Genomic DNA, 22,432 nt, shown 5'->3' on the forward strand with positions numbered 1-22,432 from the left:
AAGCAAGAATGGTTTGTGCTACATTGATGTAACCTGGCAGCCAAGGAGAGAGGACTGGAATGAGCATGCGTGAACAATCGTGACTTCACTGTACCAGTCTGTGGGGGCAGTAGATGCCATTGAGTGAGCATGATTCAGGAGGCCACAGCTGTGGGCAACTGTTGATTGGCAGCTTCATCACAACATCGTGCCCGCTCACGCATCACGTCTCATGCAGAGTTTTTTGGCAAAACATCAAATCACTCAGGTGACTCAGCCCCCTACAGCCCAGATTTGATACCCTGAGACTTCTATGTTTTTCCCGAAACTAGTATCACCTTTGAAAAGGAAGAAATTTCAGGCCATCCATGAGATTCAGGAAAATATGACAGGGCAGCTGACAGCAAATGGGAGAACTGTGTGAGGTCCTAAGGTGCCTACTTTGAAGGGGACTGAGGCATCATTGTCCTATATACAGTGTTTCTTGTATCTTGTATCTTCTTCAATAAATGTCTCTATTTTTCATATTATATGATTGGATACTTTCTGGACAGACTATAATACATAACAAATTAAAAACAAATCTAAAATATTTCCTTAAGAGCATTTCAAAACTCTGAAAATATATGAAATTCCCCTACATTTATGAATTTGGCTAAATATCCAGAGTGTACTGTAGTCTGACTCATACATAATTTCTAGTCTCTTCCTTATTGTGCTCTCTTTTCTCCAGTATGTTTCCATTTGACAATAAGCACTTAAATGATAGCAAAAGAAACATGATGTCCCAATGTCACTTTCATCCACACATTTCCTGCCCCATATGCTGCAACCCTACTGGGCTTCTTCCCTCTCTTCCCTGTACACCTTCTGTTCTCGCATAACTCTGTTCCTTTGCCTACATTCTTCTCTCAGTCGCCATCTCTTTTTCTCTTTAAGCTGAACTTTTCTACTAATCTTTTGAGCCCTTAAGCAAGGCGGTTTCTTCAGTTTTTCAAAGAGCACTTTTTCCAACTTTTCCATCAGTCTGGTTGATTGTACATTCTCACAGAAATGTAGTCAGATTTTTATGCAGAGCATGGTTTTTATTAGACTTTATCTCTTTGTAAGGTTTTTGCCCCCTTCCAAATTATTAGCCTCCAATTATTAGCTCATGTATTCATTAATTCAGGACATATTTATTAAACACCTACCCACGTGCCAAGCACTGTGACATACCTTGAGTATGTAGCGTCAGACAAAACATAAGGCATCCTTGTCTTCATGAGCTTGGAGCTTGCAGTGTGGTAGTTGAGAGAGATCTTAAGAAAATATATACACAGAATATATAATGTTGTATAAATTTTCTTAAGTGCTATGATAAAAAGGATCAGCACTGTGAAAGAATAACAAGGGGGATCGCTCAGATAGAGAATCAGAGCAGGCCATTCACTCTAGGGATCTGAAAAGTGAAGGCTCAGTAGGTGTATAATAGGGAAGGAACATATCTTCAACCAGAGTGGGTACTTAAATGGTGTCTCTTGAATAAATAGGAGTTTAATATTCCCAATATTATATTCTCCCACTTTCTTGAGACCATGTTAATAGTACTTTTGTGTAGGTTTTGTTTTATAATACTTGTTGGTAGATGAAATTTACATTAAAACAAACAAAATGCATGATTTATTTTGTATAGTGACTCTTAGTACATTGTCATTTTGTAGTTAAAAAAATCCTACCAGGTAGCTCCACTGGTTAGAGCATTGTCCTGATGTGCCGAGTTTGTGGGTTTGATTCCCAGTGGGCACATACAAGGATAAACCAATGAATGTATAAATAAGTGGATAACAAATCTCTCTCTCTCCCTCTCTGTCCTTCCCTTTCCCTCTACCCTTTCCCTCTTTCTCTCTTGCTTACTTTCTCTCTCTCTCTCTCTCTCTCTCTCTTAGATTGGTCAATTTAAAAAAAATCCTGCCGTTTTGTTTTAGGAACAGCTATAAAATTTTGTTATCTCCCATTCTGAGTATAGATGTCCAGTTGCCTTTTGGATGCTGTGTTATAGAACTGTATTTTTCTCTGCATTATCTTTCATATAATAATGAGTTGCAGTTCATTATTCTAGCTTTTTAAACACTCTAAATCTTGATTCTGACATTTAACATATTAGTAATAACTCTCAGCTTTACATCATCCCAAAATTTGATGAGCATACCATCTGTGTCTTTATCTAAGCCCTTAATCAAAATGTTGAATGAAAAAGACCAGCATTCCCCCCTCACCACTCAGCTACAGGGAGACATACTGATCCATTAATCAACTTTGGGTAACTATAAAAATCCATCTTGGTCCCTATAATTGTTTATGAGAATATGAGGAGAGAGTTTTTGCCAGATTACTTTCTGCCTATAACATCCTCTTCTTTCTTCTCTTACTACCAGTCTAGTAAATGCATGAGAAATAAAATTATGTCACTTTCTCTGGAATTGATCTCAATAATCCCATTTTGATACTTTTTGCCCAATTCTTCTTTATTAAAATATTCACAAGCTTTTTAATAGTATGTTCATGGATTATTTTGTCAGAATTGAGCATCGCCATAGCTTTGTGATAACCACCTATGAGAACTTGCCCTCTGGCTAGGCCTAGCCCTCTCCCTTCGGGGCAAAGGTAAGGTCTCAATGCCTTGAAACCCAGGCCAAGTTACACAGCACCCAGAGAGTGAGTTCTTTAATAGATGATAGTTCCTTTGAGGTGAGTGATGCCGTTCAGTAGGCAGACAGGGCCATGTGGGGATGTAACTGCAGAATGTATTTCCTACACTGATTTGACCTCAGTCTTGCTTTACTGTGTTTATTTTCCATATTCTGTATGTTGGTCTACCGATAACAGTGGTTACAATTATAATTCTTCAATTTCTATTCAATTACTTTCTCCTTTCAAGGACTTGGGCCTTGTCTACTTTGGATTCTAGTTGGGTTTTCAGTTTCATATTTTTTCCTGTACATATTTCCTCCCTCTTCTTCAAGTTTGGCTTCAAGACCTACAGTTCATGTCATCTGCAAAAACCAGCTTTTGTTATCTCTCCTATTAGAACTTAATTGTTTGCCTATAGTTCTATTATAATTCACAGCCTGAAAAACTTAATTTTATTCTTCATTGCTGTCTAAATCACAAACACTTTATTCTCTATCCCCTTCTTTCTCTTTTTCTCAAAGACGTCTAGGAAAAAAAGAAACTACTAATACCACAATATCACCTATATTTACACCAAGTGCCTTAACTTCATATGTAAGACTAAGTCTCAGGAACTACTTTCCAGATTTGTCATCAGTTATATTCCTTCCCACTCATACCATCAATGTCAGTAACCATCAATTTATTTCATGAATTTTGACAGGTTTTTCTTGGATAATGGAGTTGTGCTTGGGGAAGGTGAGGGACACGATACTGGCTTTTGAATGTATGCTACGTGTTAGGCACTCTGGGAGGGCTTTGGTTATGTTATTTTATAACATCTGTTTAATGAGGATAGAATGTCGGGGCCCACACAGCCCAGTCTTGATGTGGTATCATATTGGAAGTAACTGAAATATTTAATTTTTTTCAAATTCTTGAAATGATACAAAGGATCGGGAGGGTGGATTAACATGCCAAATACATTAATATTTTTCTCATTGCTGTTCCACCAAATGTCTATTGCAGTCTTTGAGCAGGAGAGAAATAACAAGACTTATCTGAAAGGTCATAGTAATTGTTTTCTGGGCCTTTGTGTTTTATGTCTCAAGCTGAACAAAATTCCCTTGGAAATTTTCTCTACTGAGTGCCTAATTGAACTGATGTTTACTAGGCTAGTTTTAATTTCCAAGAATGAGGACAGACTGAAGTAACCTCAGATACTAGGACCCACTGCTGGGTACACGGGGAGCTAAGGAAGCAAAGAGACCCTCCTTCCTCTCAGGAGGAAATGGATCGTGGCTCCTGGCCCTGCCCTTTGTTTCCTGCGCCAGCAGTGTGGGTTTGCTGTTCTTGAGACTGAGTCTTTTGGTCTCGAGTCTTGCTTGACAGCCTAGCCTTCCCCTTCCTCCTGGTCTATACAATTTTCTCTCTGCCTGACATTTAAAATTCCTGGAGAGAGGATCTAACTGAGTTTCTGCATGTTCTCATCTTTAGTCCCTGCACATCCTTCTTTTATTTTTAATTCAGTTTCATAATTTTCCTTTTACTCTGTATCCCCAATCCTATTAACTTTCCTCATATTTAATTTAAAACCTTCCATCTTTGCATCTGTTCATATTAAAGTAGATGTATTCCAAAAGTATACATACATAGTTATTTTGATTGTGCTTTGAAATAACATGTTTTGTTTCTTCACTTTTATTGAAGTATCATTGGCAAGTAAAAGTCATATATATGTAAGTGTACAACTTGATGATTTGATATATGTCTTCACTGTAAAGTGATCACCACAATGAAGCTACTTAACATATCCATCACCTCATGTAGTTAGCACTTTGTGTATGTGTGTGTGTGTGTTAAGAGCAATTAAGATGTACCTTCTTTTTTTTTTTTCAAGCTTCATTATTTCATTTAGATTTTCTGTTTTGTTTCCTTTATTTATTTTTTTTATTGTTATTCAATTACAGATGTATGCCTTTTCTCCCCATCCCTCCACCCCACCCTAGGTGAACCCACCTCCCTCTCCCACCTCCACCCTCCCCCTTGGTTTTGTCCATGTGTCCTCTATAGTAGTTCCTGTAATCCCCTCTTCCCACTGTCCCCGCCCCCCCGCTCTGGCTATTCTTAGATTGTTCTTAACTTCAATGTCTCTGGTTGTATTTTGTTTGGTTTTTTCTTCTATTGATTATGTTCCAGTTAAAGGTGAGATCATATGGTATTTGTCCCTCACTGCCTGGCTTATTTCACTTAGCATAATGCTCTCCAGTTTCATCCATGCTGTTGCAAAGGGTATAAGCTCCTTCTTTCTCTCTGCTGCGTAGAATTCCATTGTGTAAATATACCATAGTTTTTGGATCCACTCTTTTGCTGATGGGCACTTCGGTTGCTTCCAGTACTTAGCTATTGTAAATTATGCTGCTATGAACATTGGGGTGCACAGATTCTTTTGGATTGGTGTTTCAGTGTTCTTAGGGTATAATCCCAGCAGCGGAATTGCTGGGTCAAAGGGCAGTTCCATTTTTAGTTTTCTGAGGAAATTCCATATTGTTTTCCACAGTGGCCAACTTACACCATACACAAAACTAAGTTCAAGGTGGATAAAAGACTTAAATATAAGTCGTAACACCATAAAAGTCCTTGAGGAAAACATTGGCAGGAAAATCTCAGACATTCCATGCAGCAACATCCTCACAGACACATCCCCTAAAGCAAGGGACATAAAGGAAAGAATAAACAAATGGGACCTCATGAAAATAAAGAGCTTCTACATGGCTAAAGAAAACAGCACCAAATTACAAAGAGAACCAACAGTATGGGAAAACATGTTTGCCAATGATACCTCAGACAAGATGTACCTTCTTAAGGATTTTAAGTATATAGTATGGTATTGTAGTCTTTATGCTGTACTGTATGATCTCCAGAGCTTATTCATCTTGTATGACTGAAACTCTGTACCCTTTATACCAACATCTTCCCTTTTTTTCTCCAAACCCGATCTCTGACAACCATCGTTCCACTGTGTGCTTCTAAGAGTTCAACTATTTTAGATCCCACATGTAAGTGAAATCACACAGTGTTTTTCCTTATGTGCCTGGCTTATTTTACTTAGCATAACCTCCTTTGAGTTCATCCAGGTTGTTGCAGATAGCGAGATTTCCTTCTTTCTTAAGGCCGAGTAATAGTCCGGTATGCGTGCGCGCATGCGTGCACATGCCCGTGTTGTGAACAATGCCGCAGTGAGAGTATAGGTATGTCATGGACATAGTGTTTTTACTTCCTTTGGTTATACCCTGTGGTAGGACTGCTGGATCATAAAGTAATTCCCTTTTTAATTTTTTCCTGATAAATGATAAATAACATTGATTATTTACAATATGTTATACTGTTCTCTAAATACTCTGCCTCTCTCTAGTAACTCACTTTATTCTGCTACCAACAGGATTAGTTGGATATTATTTTCATTCCTGTGTTATACAAAAGCAACAGAGAAGTTAAGGAACTTGCACAAGGTTTACCAGCTGGGAATGACAGACTTTGTTTCCTCACCCATTTCATTGGTTCTAGAGTGTGTCACTTAGTAGATTAACTACTGTTCTTCTGCATGTAGGCTAGTTTATTCTTTGGGGGGAATGCGTAGTATTCCATCTTTTACATATATTTAGCATTTTACATTTTGTTTTCGATAGTGATAAATTACGCAGGCTTCCTTCAAATCTTGGCCGGTCAACTAAGGATGCTGTAAATAGTCCAATAATGGCACCGTGTGCTGCAGCACGACCAGCAGGGAGCTGGCGGGATAGTGTAAGTGTAGTTTAACAGCAAAACAAATACTAGGAATAAAGTTACTAACCCAAAAAGGGAAAATATACCAAGATATTAATAATTGGTAGCCTTTAAATGGTGAGAAGGCCTTCTTCCAACACTTTCCCCTTTTTACTTACATCTCCTGTATCTGTACACATAGTATATTGTACTGTTGAAAAGCCATAGATTTTGAGTTTCAATGTGGAACGAAAGCCAGAGCCAAATTTTTGGTTTTGTGGTCTGTATATTTTGTCCCTGAATTTTGAATAATCTAGGTATGAATTGATTTCACCTGATCATTTCCAGTAGCTCCAAAACAAAAAATGTACATTCTAAAATAGCTTACTTAGCACTATATCAGTTCTCTTGAATGATAAGACTTGCAGATTTTTATCTCATCTCTTTTTTCTGAGTCATCCTTTGGGACATGGGAAGGGTGAGTACAGTACATTTTAACTCCAGCTGGAATAATTTATTACTTTCCTGGATCAGAGCTATATTTTAAATACATAGAGCTATAGCCTTGGTTGGTGTGGCTCAATTGGTTGAAGTGTCATCCTGTAGACTGAAAGGTTATAAGTTCCATTCCTGGTCAGGGAACATACCAGGTTGCAGGTTTGATCCTTGGTCGGGGTGCATATGAGAAGGCAACCAACATCTCTCTCTCTCAAAACAATGAAAAAATGTCCTTGGGTGAGGATAAAAAAATAAAAATAAAATACACAGTTATAACCTCAACATCCTAAGCTGATGAGGATTGTAAAAAAATCCCTTTAAAGCTAAAATAGTTGTGTAGATAGAGCATGAGGTAAAACAAAGGAAGATGTCTAGAATGCCTCCTAATTGTATCTGCAATTTGTGAAATTGTTACCACATGTTGAGCATTATGAAGTTGCAGAATGTCAAGTACACTAATACAATGGAGAGATATGGACGCAACAGATTATGGAAGTCCCAGTAAACAATGTCAAAAAGCTTGGACTTTATAATAGGGTCAGAATAAGGAACATGAAAGGCAGGACATAACTGGTTAGGGGTATGAGGTGGGGGAGATAATCATTTTAACGTAAGTATATTTTTAAGGTCTTTTGACCTAATTTTCATCTCTAGTAACCTCCAAGTTAAATGTGTTTAATATTTTGTACATGCCTGCTCAAATTAGCGTGGGACTGTTAATTGCCCTATATCATTACTTGCTCCATGTGTTTGATCAACAAATAGACAAAAATTCACAAGAGTGCTTTGCCCATCCCTGCATGCCACACAAGTTTTGGCCTTGAGGAGAAAGCAGCATTCTTTTTATTTTTTCAGTATATTTTATTGATTATGCTATTACAATTTTCCCAATTTTTTATTCCCCTTTATCCCCCCTCTACCCTGCACCTCTCCCCTGCCCTCCAACATTCCTCCCCCTTAGTTCACGTTCATGGATCATACATATAAGTTCTTTGGAGTCTCTCTTTCCTACACTATTCTTAACTCTCCCCCCGTCTATTTTATGCCTACCAATTATGCTTCTTATTCCCTGTACCTTCCCCCCTTATTCTTCCTCTCCCCCTCCCCACTGATAACCCTCCACGTGGTCTCCATTTTTCTGGTTCTCTCCCTGTTCTACTTTGCTTAGTTTTTGTTTTTTAGGTTCAGTTGTTGATAGTTGAGTTTGTTGTCATTTTACTGTTCATAGTTTTTGATCTTCTATTTCTTAGATAAGTCCCTTTAACATTTCATATAATAAGGGCTTGGTGATGATGAACTCCTTTAACTTTTTACTTTATCTGCCCATCCCATTCTAAATGATAGAGAAAGCAGCATTATTGAGATGACTCAAGATGTTGGATCTTCTCCATGAGATTTCTCAATCTGGGAGTGTCTTCACACCTGTCATCTCCATTTTATACACTGAAGATGATGTTATACATTTTCTTTTGGAGAATAATAATAGTAGCAACAATAGCTAACTCTTTGTTTCACACCCTGTAACCTACAGAAAAATTATTTGAAGTACGTATAATAATTATCTCCATTTTGCAGACATAGATAACGAGGCTTGAACATGTTCAAAGATAGACACAAACTAATACCACTGTAATAAGGGTTCTGGTTGACTTCAAACTTAGGTCTTCTGCATTTCTAAGCCATCAAGGCACCATGCTTCTTTAACAGCAGCAGCACACGTACTGAGAGATCATCACTGCGTGCTCAGCACTGCTCAGTGAGCTCATTTTATCCTCCTAATACTTTTATGCAGTCAGCACTATTATCATCCCTACTTTATAAATCAGAGTTTGCAAATGTCTTCTGTAACTGTCCAGATACTAAATATTTTAAACTTTGTGGTCACACCGTCTCTTCCACAATGTCACCTATGCTCTTGCAGTATAAAAGCCACCATAGACAATGCTAAAATAAATGGGTGTGGCTCTATTCCAACAAAACTGTATTTACAAAAACAGGCAGAGGCAGGAATTGACCTGCCAGTCTTTGTTACAGATAATAAAATGAAAGCTTAGAGGATTTAGGCAGACCTTGAGGTAAGATATAGGCCTAGGTCAACTTAATTTCAAAGTCCAGATTCTCATCCATTTGTTATATTGTCTTCCTTATCATAGTTTTCATGTGTCTCATTAATGGGTGTATTATGTTCCCCCAAAAGATATGTTTAAGTCCTGACACCCACTACATGTGAATGTGACCTTTTTGCAAATAGGATTTTTGCAGATATAATGAAGTTAAGGAACTTGAGATGAGATCATCCTGGATTTAGAGTGGGTTCTAAATCCAATGACAGGCATCTGTCTAAGAGAAAGGAGAGGGATATTTAAGATACACAGGCTCCTGGGAAGAAAAGACAGAAATTGGCCTTATGCTGCCACAAGCCAACGAAGCCAGGAACCACCAGAAACTGGAAGACCAAGGTAGGGTTTTCTCCTATAGACTTCAGAGGGAGCACAGCCCCAGTAACACCTTAATTCAGACTCCTGGCCTCCAGAACAATGAGAAAATAAAGTGTTATCATTTGAAGTCACCAGATTTGTGGCAATTTGTTATGATAGCCCTAGGACACTAATAAACTCTCCCCCCTCTTTTTTGTTCCCTTTTTCAAGGGGTATTTCTGGTTGCTTTTGAGACTTTTTCCTGGTTGAAAAGGTTCTCCCTTTTTTTGTGAATTGAAATTATCCATATCCACTGTTCCTTGATGCTATTAGTATAATTAGGAGATTGCTGCCTTCCAGTTTTCTTGAGGAAAATAAGTATCTCATCCTTCCTGCAATTTTTGTCCCTTTAGCAGGTATATGATTAAACACCCACAAATAAAATCTCAGATACCTGTTTGGCTACAGAAGACAAGAGAAGCCTAAGTATAAGTCTCTGGATTAGCAGATGCACAATCCATTAGGAAAGAAATTTATTGGTAAATGAAACAAATTCACCATTACCTGCACACAGTATAAATCAAGCCTGGGAATCATATTTAATTCTACACCTTGGCGATATTTCAGAGGTTTTTACAGTAACTTGGAAGGAGTTAATGGACTGTGAATTCATTCCAGTACATTGATTTCTGCATTAGCTCAGTGAAAGATGTAGTTCTTTGGCAAAAGCAAACTTTTGCAGGTAAATTTTTTTCATCATGTAATCCATAATTTAGAATTTATAATAACAGCTTGTTTTATTGTTCATGAACACAAATCATTGTTGGGATGACCCAACATTCCAGCAAACAAAAAAAATGGGGTTTTATCTCTGAAGTGTGTCCCATGCAACCAAATCACTTATGAGCTTCATTCTGTGCTACAGAGTTTGGAGGAGGTTGGCTCTGAATGCACAATGCCCCCATCCACCTTGTTCTAGGAAGCCATTTGTTCCAGGCATTTTTGATGTCTCTTATTGCCACCTTTAGCAGTTTTCTTTAAATCCTCGTGTTAGTACTATGGAGGGTACTTACAGCAGTAGAGCACAATCCACTTAACGAAGCTTAAGGTCCAGGAATTCTCTCTTGCTTGGGCATCTTCCAAGTGGAGGTTACTAGCTAGATTTCCAGTAGACCATTTCACGTGATGAGCAGGGTGAGCCCTGGCCAGCAGGTCTCTACATCTTCTGTCTTTCCTTGCAACACAAGCAGCACGCCCCCATCTGTTTTTATTTGGAATTACGAGTTACGTGTGTGCATTGCTTTAGCTGGAGGAGAAATCTTTACTTTAGACACTTAGACTATCACTCTAAGGGGCGGTAGAGGGCTGCAAAGGAGCATTTCATCTGAAGCCCCACTACACAACTGACACCATGCGTGAATGAGGACCCAGACATTCCCAGACAAGATCCTCCATGTTTTCAAGAGAAGCGAGAAATGTTTATTTTCATATGAAACCCCCAAATATGGAGCTCTTGGCCTCAAAATAAATATAAAAGGTGTGTCAAAAGTAGATCTTCTCTTGTGAGTATGTGGAACAGTTTATTATTTTATTTTTTAATTATTATGTTATTTTCCATATGAACAACTGTAAAACTACTTTTTTCCACCCTGTATAAATAAACATGAAAATAAATAAGCAGGTAGACAATAAATACATCCAATATGCTGGCCCAATATAATATCTGGACTCAGGTCAAGCTTCCATTAGGACCTCCAAGATGCAGTGAAAAGGACAAAGACACTTATTCTAAGCTTATATATTTCAGAATCTCATGGGGTGCTTAAAAGCATCTATTGACTCACAAATTGGCTATTGCTCATTTTTAGAATTAGTTACATTAAACCTGCCTCAACAGTTGGCAAATGAAGTTGCTATTTATTTATTATTAAAATGTTTTATTGTTTATGCTATTACCATTGTCCCATTATTTCCCCCTTTGCCCCCCTCTACACAGGCCACCGCCACCCCCACAGTCAATCAATCCCCACCCCACTGTACATGTCCATGGGTCACGCATCTGTGTTCTTTGACTAGTCTCTTCCCCTTCTTACAACCAGTCCCCACCTTCCCCCCTATTTAAAGAGCTAGTTCACTGGTCATTTTGACAATGGTAATTTCCTTTTAGACAGTATGTTAGCCATTGCATATGTCACAGCTAGTTAATTATAAGTCATATTCTATCATGTTTTATTATTTTCAACATATGTAATTGCAATATGTAAAAATATATATTTGTAATATTTATGTATATATACATTATGTGTATGTATTTATACATAATACATATATTTATGCATATATACAAAACATCACAGTGGTGTTTAAGCCTAAGGCCGAGCCATTAGTCACTTCTAAGTTTTTCAATTATCTTCTAAGAAGGTGACTTGTTCTCATGCTGTCTTGTCTTCTATTCAATGGCACACCTGAATTAACATCAGAATTCTCAGTCAATTTTCTAAGCCCTCCAGCATGACATCCCATGTGGCTCCGCCTCACCTGGCCAATTTTATACTTCTCCTCAACATCAAATCTTATGCAGATTTCTCTATTGACTTGTGAACATTTTGGGTTCATTCTCATGTTCCTAATTTAATTTGTGGTTTCTCTCCTGCCTAGATTGCCATCTACATATCTTTTTTTTTTTTTTTTGAGTTTAAGTTAGACTCTGATACATTAAAGTTGCAACTTTGGGATATTAATATAGCAGTTGATCAGACGTGGAATGCATTAGAACAGATTGGGGTCCCGGAGTCCAGTTACGGAGCCATTAAAATAAGCCAGGTGAGAGGTAATGAGGGTCTGATTCGGGCTGGTGGCAGCGGCAGACTCAGAAAGACAGAGATGGATTCAAACAACAATTGCGTTACTGATCCAGTACAGAAACTCTCATTTTGTCAAAGTTATTGCAGCCTTTAATTTACATGGAAATGATCTGGAGTGTGAAATGGCACCCAAATTTGGTAATTATTACTGTATAATTTTTCTGCTAAAGCATCTTTATAGAATCATACTCTCTATCAATAACCAGCACTAAAAACAGGATAAGGAAAAAACATTTTTACATTGCTATGTAGCTTTTAGTAGTGGGAAAATATTGGTATATCATTATATATGAAAATTTCCATAAACTTCTAATTATATTTTGTTTTTACTGTATCAAAAGGAGATAAAAAGGCAAGTATTATTACATTTTTATTTTTACATGAAGAAACTGAATTATTGAAATTGAAAATTTTATTCCAGATCACACAAGGTTAACCTTGATTTATATATAATCCATATTGCCAGTACTTTGTAAAATAATAAATTATAAATTGTCCTGAAATATATATCCATATGCTCATCAACGTTCGCAAAGTCACAGTCCAATTTGATGGTGCTGCTGTTCAGACTGTGCTGACTGCTGACACAGCCCGATCTTATTTTTTCAGAGCATTACATAAAGACTCTCAAGCTCTTCTAAATATTTCACGGGGCATTTTATTTCATCTTCTGAAGATATACTTTACTATGCCAGCATCAGTCCATGGGCTCTGCAATAGGTTATGGTGCAGCAGCAAATGCATTCGATAACAGATGATGCAGAGTCTCAGGGGCTGAGTACCACTGAGAGCACTCAGTCCTCCGGTCCCTCTTTCATCAGCATTGCGTCGGCGGGAGAGCCGTTTCACTCCAGGACTCTGGCGGATGGAGCAGCTGCTATCTGCAACATTCCTAGTTCCTGGGCATAGGAAAGAGAGAGTGTGGCAAATTACAATAGAAGTAACACGTTCACTTCTGCTCACATTTCATTGGCTAAAGCAAATTATAAGATCATTCCTAATTTCAAGAGACAGGGAAGTACAATTATACTATGTGTCAAGGACCAAAACCTAAAATATTTGGGGAACAGCACTGACAAATACACGCCATGCTCTGAGATCAGCTTTCTGAACTTTAAAAGGCAGTGTAGATAGTGTTTGGCATAATTTAGGATTTTCTCAGGGCAGTTAGATGTAATGAGAGGACTTCATGCAGGCTTTTATACAGTTCTAAGAATTACTTGGTAACGTTGGGTTGCCAACAATCTGTATATCTTTGTAATGTTTCAAATGCCAAGTGTATTATGTGGTTAAAGCATTCAGTCACTTTAATTTCAATCGCACTTATTTGCAGTCATGATAGAAACACTTAGTACATACAGTTCAGATTGTTCTGCGTATAGTGTTCCATTTGTCCCTAATATCCTCAATAGCTTCTAAGAGAAAAACATTTCTCATCTGCCTGGGGAAACCTGGCACAAGGTTGTTAATGCTGAAACTCTGTCTATATGAACAACTGTAGATACCATCTTGATGAAATTGCCTGGACAATTCAATTTAAAAGATCACTTCTTTATACGATTTGGTTGACTGATTACATTTACAGTGATAAATTTAGTTATAGCAAGTGAACCAGGTCAAGCAATTAGTCAAACACCTGTTTTTACCACAATGTATGCCAGTAAATATTTTCACATGAATTACTTAGAAAATTAGAGCCAGAATCCATTTATATTACCTCAAATTGTCATAAAATTTGTGTATATATTTTTGTATCATATAATTAAGTAGTTGATTATATACCATTTTTTTTCTCATTAAGAAGACATGAATTTCATTAAGAGCAGGGGTTGATTTTCTACTTTGTCGCTCCAGCACTACAGAGAACATTCTGGGGCCATAATAATTAGTTTTTTCCTACTTGATAGTGAGCTGGGTAATTATAGTCCAGTCTGGGTTCGAGTTCCCTTTCTATTTCTGACCAGACTATACAATGAAGCTACTGGCCTAGATGACCTTGAATCTACATCTAAAGTAAAATGCAACAGTAAATTACATTTTTGATTATTAATGAAAGTGATTAGATGATTAAATGAAAGTGATTAGACACTTAGATGATTTTTTTCTGGTAAACATAATAAAACTTAATAAATAATTACACAGCAGAATATATTTGAGTTTTAAGGAAACCAGGGAAATATTTTTTGTAAATATAATTATTGAATTTTGTGTAACTTCTAAATCAGTAGTATTTCAGGTGACTGATTAGGTTTTAGGTCCAAATAAGATACTTTGTTATTTGTGGTACCATACCCTGTTTAACATTGGAGAGTCTATGCTGGTAAGGTTTTATATATGCAGTAAAGGTAGTTTTCTACTAGTAAATGGTATTTTCAAAATATTTCTTTTAATAGCTCAAAATTTTAAAAATAAGAGATAATGAAAAGTTAGGCGCTTTCCAACCCTCTCCTCTCAGGCTTCACAGAAGCCTAAACAAGGTTGAAACCATCTGTGAAAGATTGTAACTGCTACTCATGGGTAGTAGTCCCAGGCCAAAATATAAATTCACCAAAGCAAGCTGGTGACCTTATTGAGGAGCTACATTTCCACATATTAATAGATTGAGACTTTAAATAAATGTCTAATATTGTCTGTCTTCCCTTGAATACAATGCAAAGTACTGATCTAATTTCTCAAACTGTCTTTCTTGCAACCATCTCAGAAACATCTGCCCCCATATACTCCACCTTTTCTAAATAAATGTATACTTTCAACTACCTTGATTTAAGTCATCAGATACTTTTTAGTATGGTGTATTACTAGACAAATAGTAGTACTAAAACTTATGGATTAAAAGAGTGATCTTTAAGCATTGAGAAATGAAAACATATTAACTTACAAGTTTCTCCCAGATCTTCACTGTGAAGTGGAGAAGAGACAATCAGCATTCTATTCATCATTTACCTATCTTATTTTGGGTAGTGTGCCTTCATTTTTCTAGCAGAGTGTCAATAAATAGAGCATGCAATGTACTGTAGGACGTTTGCCATTACTTTACACAGTAGAAAATATAAGTAGAATCAATCTAGGTTATTTCTTCAGACTATTAATTACTATCAATATTTTCTTCTTTCTAATACTTTAAAACACACTGTTGTAGAGGGGAACATGAGTTAGGACTTGAATGATGGAGGGAGAAAAATGCACAGGAGGTAATATTCTGGGAGGTAGTTTTATCAGTAGCCTTGCCTTATACATAGAGTTGTGTTTTTACCTATGTCCACTGCACTAACCTAACGAGCCATATTTGGAGGGTTAGCAATGTACATGGAAAAGTCATTGCAGACCTCTGGGCTTCAGCCTGCGTGGGTATGTCATTCAGTAAAGTCCTCCAGTTGTAACATAAAGACACTAATCATAGATCTTCTTCAGTTCACCTCTATTCCTAATAGCAACAGATACTTTTTTGAGTACCCACTATGTGTATTGTACAAAATCACAATGTTGGGTGTATGTTTTATTGATAATTCTGTAATAAATACTTTACACCTAACTTCATATGCATAAAGATAACTAAAATAGAACATGAAAACACCCCAGCTTAAATAATATGATGGTCCAAGCAATGTATTCTGCACATTAATCGTAGTGTATTTTTTTGTAGAAAATCTTCTTCTTTCATAGCAATTGAATTTAGATTTATGAATATTGCCAGAGAAGCTGTTCTGAGGTATATTTTATGTAAATGAGTTTTGAGAACACTAGTGAAGTTCCCATAGTCAGGAATTTGAATTCTCAATTTGCAGGTTAACCTTGTATGTAGCCACGTTTGATCATATTCTGTTGCCAAATATTGTAAGTATTAAGTATGTGGGTAAAACTAATCCTTTCAATTATGAGATAGGGATAGGAATATGCAATTATTAGTAGTTTTCACTGTGGGCTTTCCTTTGGGGTATACTCTAGCATAAATATAACTTTCCTGGAAAATAAATGTCACTGTTGCTTAGCCCTGTTGAATTTCAACACTATTTTATACTCATTGAATTTATGACCTTGACTTTCATAGAGATCCTCTGGGTTTATTTCTTATCAAGAGAAAAAATAAAACAGTGCTTTAGAGGCTCTCTAATTAAAATCCTGCAATATGCAAATATAAGTAAAAATGAAGTCTCATTGAATTAAAAGGGCATCTAATTCAAAATATGCTTCAACATAGACTCTATATAGTGACTCAAATACTTAAAAGTTATTTATATGAGGTCTCCTGGAATTTCATATTTGAAGTATGCATGCCGTGAGAGTTAATTCCACATAATTACTAGGACTGTTCTTTCCATTCAGTAACGAATGGAATCATTTTGTGACTCAGTTTCTCTAAAATTAAGTAATGCCTGTAGCCTCTATTTAACCCTGTATTTAGGTTTCTTATGTACTCAGTACTGAAATACTGATCAATGCTCCACAGAATCACAAGTGCATTAAACAATACAGAATTAGTCTTTTAACACCTTCAAGTAGAGCAGTGGTTTTTCAGCCCCTTCCTGATCCTTCCTGATGATTCTTAGATGTTCGCTGTACTTTCTCTTGTCAATGAGTTACTTGGAAAATGTAAAGTCACTCTAATATTAATCTAAGAGAAATAGAAGTATAAAATTATATTTCACATATAATATGTATGTGTGTGTACAAACACACACACACAGAGGGAGGGGAAGTAAAGGGGATGAGGTCCTAAAACTGTCTGGAAAGGTATCAAGTGGTGAAATGTACCTTTAATAGAAAAGTGGCTGCCATTTCCCATTGTAATATGGAGATGATAAAAAATGGGACTGTATACAGAGATAATTATAGGAAATTAAATTAAAGAAGCTCTTTTTCATTTCTTTCAGTTTGGGGGGGGCAGAGAAGAGGTGAGTTCTTAAAAGTCTGAAGGCATGTGGAAAAGGTTTGAAAAAGCCATAATGTGAAGTAGAATTGAGAAGAAAATGCAGAAGAATCACTAGGCAGCATGAGAACTTTGTTGAAGGAAGAGAGTACATGGTGTGGTCACCAGTGTGTATTAGCATTTTATTTTCATCTTTGCTTGGTAGCTCAGTGTTAATCTCAGAGTAGGAAACAGCTGGACGATCTAGGTCTGAAGTTTTGCCAGACTGCCATGGCAGAAGAACAATGGGGCCAGGCGGGCAATTACATTGTCAAGAGAGTGGTTGAAGCAATGACCCAGGAAGGCTGAGCTGGCTGGAGAAAGAGACGCTTTGCATGATGAAAGGCATACCTGTTGCTGGAGAAGTTGGGGTAGTCTGTGTGGACAGATTTGAAAAAAGGCGGGAGGGAAGGGCAGGAACAGTACAAGTTAGGACGGTGGTTCTCAGCCCAGACCGCACATTAGACTCCCCTGGGGGTCTCTGAACACTGCTAAGGCCTAGATCCATCTCCTGAGATTCTGGTCAAATTGGTACGTCGTGTATCCTGAACAACGGGAATGTGTTTTACAGCCAAGCTGAAAACCCTTGCTCAGAGCCTCTTGAAAAGAATCTTACAGTGTCTGCAAAGTAGGTAGCACTTTATTTTCAAGGCAATGAAGAATCAGCAAAGATTTTACAAGAAGTAGCATAAATTATGCATTTTTATCTTTCTTTTTAAATTTATTTTTTCATTATAGTTGGTATAGTTTTAGAAGAGTAACTTTTTCCTCAGAGTGACTGACCAATATTAAAAGAGAACGATTCAGAAAAAGGGAGACTAGTGAAGAGAACATTGCAGCATTCCAGACAAGAAACAGTAAATACCTGGAACCAAAGACTGACTAAAGAATTGTAGAGTAGGGGACACATTTAACCTAAGAACTTATTACACCTGTTGATATTTTTGTGTAAAATAATGGAGAAAGCTCTAAGATGACTGCAAGATTTTTTATTTTGGATAATCTGTTAGTTTTCCGTTGCTCCATCGCCAGTTACTGCAGACTTTGCTCAAACATTCATTATCTCAGTTCCCAAGGCTCAGGAGTACAGGTTTGGCTTCTCTAGATTCTGTTTTGCATAATGTTCTTACCAGCTGAAGTCAATGTGTGGGCGAAGGCTAATGTCTCAGCAGAGGCTGGATTGGGGAAAGCTTCCAAGTAGCTCTTCCAAGCTCCTTTGCAATTATTGGCAGAATTCATCTTCATGTACTTCTAGGGCTGACACCCTGTTTCCTTGCTGGCTGATAGCCAGAGACCGCCCATGGGTCCCAGAGGATGCCCTCAGTGCCCTTCTATGGGGCCTCCAGAGGCACGTCATAGCACAGCAGTTCTTGCTCTTTCAAGGCCAGCAGGAGAATCTTTCTCCACAAAAAGGGCCCAGTCACTATTTTAAGGGTTTTCACCTTATTATCAGGCCCACTCAAGATACCCTCCTTTCTGGTTAACTCAAAATCAATGAATTTGGCATGTTGATTATATCTGTGAGCTCCCCTCCCCTCTGCTGCACACCAGAACCTAATTGTGGGCGTGCCAGCCCATCACATTCACAGCTTCTGTACAAATTCAAGGGGAAGAGAGCATACAGGCATGTATATATTCTAGTGTATAGCACTCAGATATGTTGAAATGAGAATGACTAATACAAGAGAGTTAGAATGTTTTAGGAGGAAATTGATGGCCTTAGTTTTAGACATGTTGAATTTGGGGGTAACTGGGCATCCAGTTAGAGTGGATGAGTAGGTGGTCTAGAACTCAGTAGAGGGATCAGAACTGGAAATATATATTTGATAGTGATCACTTGAGGTGATAGTTAAATAGTGAGATTGTCTAGAGAAAGATTGTAGCAAGAACTGAGCTGAGGACCAAGTAAAATCAGAACGTTGTGTTTCAACACTAATCTCTTCATTCCAGTCCAACATCTCATTAGACTGCCTTTCACTATGCCTCTGTTTTCTTCCTTCAGTAATGTTCCATTCTTCCTAATTGGTGATGTGCTGTGTAGAGTCCTTCTCCCCGCTCCACTCCAAGTCACAGTACCTGGAAGTGAGAATCAAGAGCTTTCATAGTGAAAGCCTTGAGGATCGCAGACACCAAGAAAGATTGACTCTATTATACTTCCTGTCTCCAGACCGAATTATAGGAGTGGTGGGGTGCAATCCCCAGTCGGGGGAGATGGTATCATTAGCCCTGAACTGCCTTATTTCTTCTTATCAGAAAGCAGAGCTAACTGTGCACTTTTCCCAGCTTGTTCCATCCCAGAATTGTCTATGAAATAAACAGATGGTAATCATATGTAGCTATCTCTGAGAACCTTTGTCTGTTTACTTGAGTAGAAAACTCTCGAAGCCCCTGTGGCAGTATTGTTGAGCACTCTGAGCTCCAAGTGAATGTGATTATTACATTTTGGTCAGACTTTCTTTCCCTTCTCTTGAACTTTTCTTTTGCAGGTTATATTCAAGAAGAATGTGTCATCCCCTGCCCATTTGATTGCAAGTTAAGCGATTGGTCCAGCTGGGGGTCTTGCAGTTCATCTTGTGGGACTGGAGTGAGAATTCGATCCAAATGGCTAAAAGAAAAACCTTACAATGGAGGTCGCCCATGTCCCAAACTGGATCTCAAGAATCAGGTAAAGTGCATGAAGCAGCACATAAAAAGCTTTAAAAAATTACCCCCGTTATTATTTATTTCCTATTAAAATTGAAGCCATTATCTTGTTTCCAGCCGCTCGTGCAAGGTTATCACAAATTCGGGAGGGGGTTCAGCAAGCAGAAGGTAACATAATACAATTAGTAGAAGCCTTGGCCGCTCCCATGTAATGTGGAGTTCAACTTGATGTTATTAGCAGTAACAAAGTTTACACAAAGTGATCCAATCGATTTCAAATAATCTTGAGGTGTAATCTGATTACTCGTAATACTATAAAAGTTGTGTGTGGATACACATGCATACACAGGCATGCACATCTAAATGCACTAATGTTGGGGGGGGTCAATTACTTGTGTCCGTCAATATAATTACTGGTGTCATCATACACTCCCAAAATGGTTTTCTATTTTTCTTTCACGTAAGTCATTATTCTAATTTTCTGGGGGGTTTTCAGTCTTGCCAGTGTTTCCACAGCTCTTCGTGTCTCTTCTGAACTATTTCTCTACCTGTTTCCTAAAGAGTCAAAGCTGTTTCCATAAATGGAACCCTGAAGGATACCCTTCCATACAGATGTATAAAGTGCCATCCTAAGCAATCAAAGTTGATTTGAGTATTTCAGCTGACTTTACCCATACAGCAGAGCCTCTCAGATTTAGTTAAGAATTGTAATAAAGAACTAAGTTTTCTCCCACAATTGCATACAGGTAATTAGACAAAGGCCAATATAAATATTTTAATCTAGTTGAATAGGTGGAGAAAAAGATGATGATACTTTAAAGTTCTTTATTCTAAAAAAAAGTGCTTTATTCTTAGAGAGGTGCAGTGTGTCTTCTATGAGTATGTAAAGTCTTTATTCTCCAAAACTGCTTTAATAGAATAGTTACATAGGCTTCTATTACTAATTCTAGTATATTAATTTCTGTCCTCTTAACTCCATTTTGATTGGACTTTCTGTATGGGGTGTTTAATGGAAGAGAAATTCATGCATCTGTTTTTAATTAGTTTGAATAGCATATCTACTTCTACTTGGGTTTAGGTATCATTTGTCAATTCAAGACCAACATCTCTACCTATTTTTTCCTATGTGTTGACAAATGGCACATAGCTTATTGACAACAAAAACTTATCATTCAAAGATATTTAAGTTCTAAGATAGGCCAGAGTGTGATGTGTCTTTTATTTTAAAGTTATGTGGTAAAATAACCACACAATAGTTTTCCACATAATAGTTAATAACCACATAACAGTTAATAGTTTTCCCCTCAAAGCATATGTAAACCCATTGGAAGACAAGGCAGAGGATCATAAAATCAACATAAAGTTTGCAAAAAAGCTCCACAAGTATAGTAGTTTGATGAAGGGAAGATTAATGAAGATTGATGAAGGGCTTTGATTAATGAAAATAGGAGGGAGTTAATCAGAGCAGAGATAATCTTTCTTAGATTAGCCTGACTTCAGTACAAAGAAAGGAATAATACAGGTTTTTGGTCAGAAGGCTTTCAGGTAAATACTCAGTGTGAAAAATATTTGACCTTCCCATAAGGATTTTCTAGGCTTTTAAAATGGAAGATAACTACTAAGACTTTATAGCTATAAATAATGTATGGAATTCTTATATCTTTCTCAAAAGCATCAATAAAAGCTAAGTCTTTGTAACACTGGTATTAAATACTAATTTTGATATGTTAATTTTATGAACTAGGAAATTATCAAAGGAATAAAATAACTTTATTTGAGCATAGACTTTAAGACACTATTTTCAGTATGCAAAGGCAAATGTATAGAAATTTGTCTAATAAATTTGAAAGTATAAATAGGATAAATGTACTTGTAAGCCTGTTTTGACTTACAGAAACTTGCTCTAAACATGTCACTGACATATAAAGCTTATAACCTTAAGAAGTAGTACAAATGAAAAACCCCAAGTTCAACAATAATTTAGATAAATTCCATAAATTAAAATTAAGTTCAGGTGGGCCTGTTTGCAGATGTTTCTTTTAAGTTCAAGAGAGGCAGTATATGTAGCATTCCAAAGACATTTGTTGTGATGCTCAGAAATGAATCCTGAGATTTAATGCCCCAGGAATTGAATTTAGAATGCCCTATATTCCAACAAAAAGAGGTTTCAGATATCTAGCATGTATATGGCTTAATTAAACTTGAATCAGAAAACTTCACCCCAGTGCACACGGTATGTTTCATGATCACAGCAATAAGTACTAAGCACTGCCTCTCACTCGTAAGTTTGTGAAGGGCATGGGAAGATACCAGTGTGAAGAGTCCTGGATTTAAAAGAAACCCTCCTCAGAGCAATTTTTTCTAAAGCAAGTACATGCATACCTGTTAGTACATTGGTGGGAAGCTATCTGTGGTGACTCCATTGAATATTTGCTCTTGCATATGGTAGAAACCCCTGTGTGCTATGTTTACATAGAATTCTATTGAAGTTATCCACATTTTTAAATTCATTTGAAAATAAATGGAGTTGTCAGGAATTTTCATTACTTAGGAAATATCCCTAAGCTTCTATTATTAGTGGTGATTCTTCTTTAGGAGCGGCTGCTATTTGTTTTTCTAAGCTGGAAATATGGTCTAGTTAGAGGTGCATCCACTTGAGGCTCTTTTGTAAAGTTCAATTTCACTTCTGGCTTTAGGATATTTGTCTT

At 37.2% G+C, this 22,432-nt stretch overlaps 1 protein-coding gene across 3 annotated transcripts in view; it reads left to right on the top strand.

The window, feature by feature from the left end:
• THSD7B (thrombospondin type 1 domain containing 7B) overlaps positions 1-22,432 on the top strand; it is an 865,484-nt gene that overhangs the window by 641,607 nt on the left and 201,445 nt on the right. For all 3 annotated transcript variants that reach the window (XM_024569693.3, XM_045203176.2, XM_053918625.1), the window contains one exon: positions 19,568-19,746. In XM_024569693.3, coding sequence (XP_024425461.2) covers positions 19,568-19,746 — 179 coding nt within the window. The remainder of the gene's footprint in view (positions 1-19,567; positions 19,747-22,432) is intronic.

This window comes from Desmodus rotundus, chromosome 2 (assembly GCF_022682495.2).
Source record: "Desmodus rotundus isolate HL8 chromosome 2, HLdesRot8A.1, whole genome shotgun sequence".
Classification (NCBI taxonomy): domain Eukaryota; kingdom Metazoa; phylum Chordata; class Mammalia; order Chiroptera; family Phyllostomidae; genus Desmodus; species Desmodus rotundus.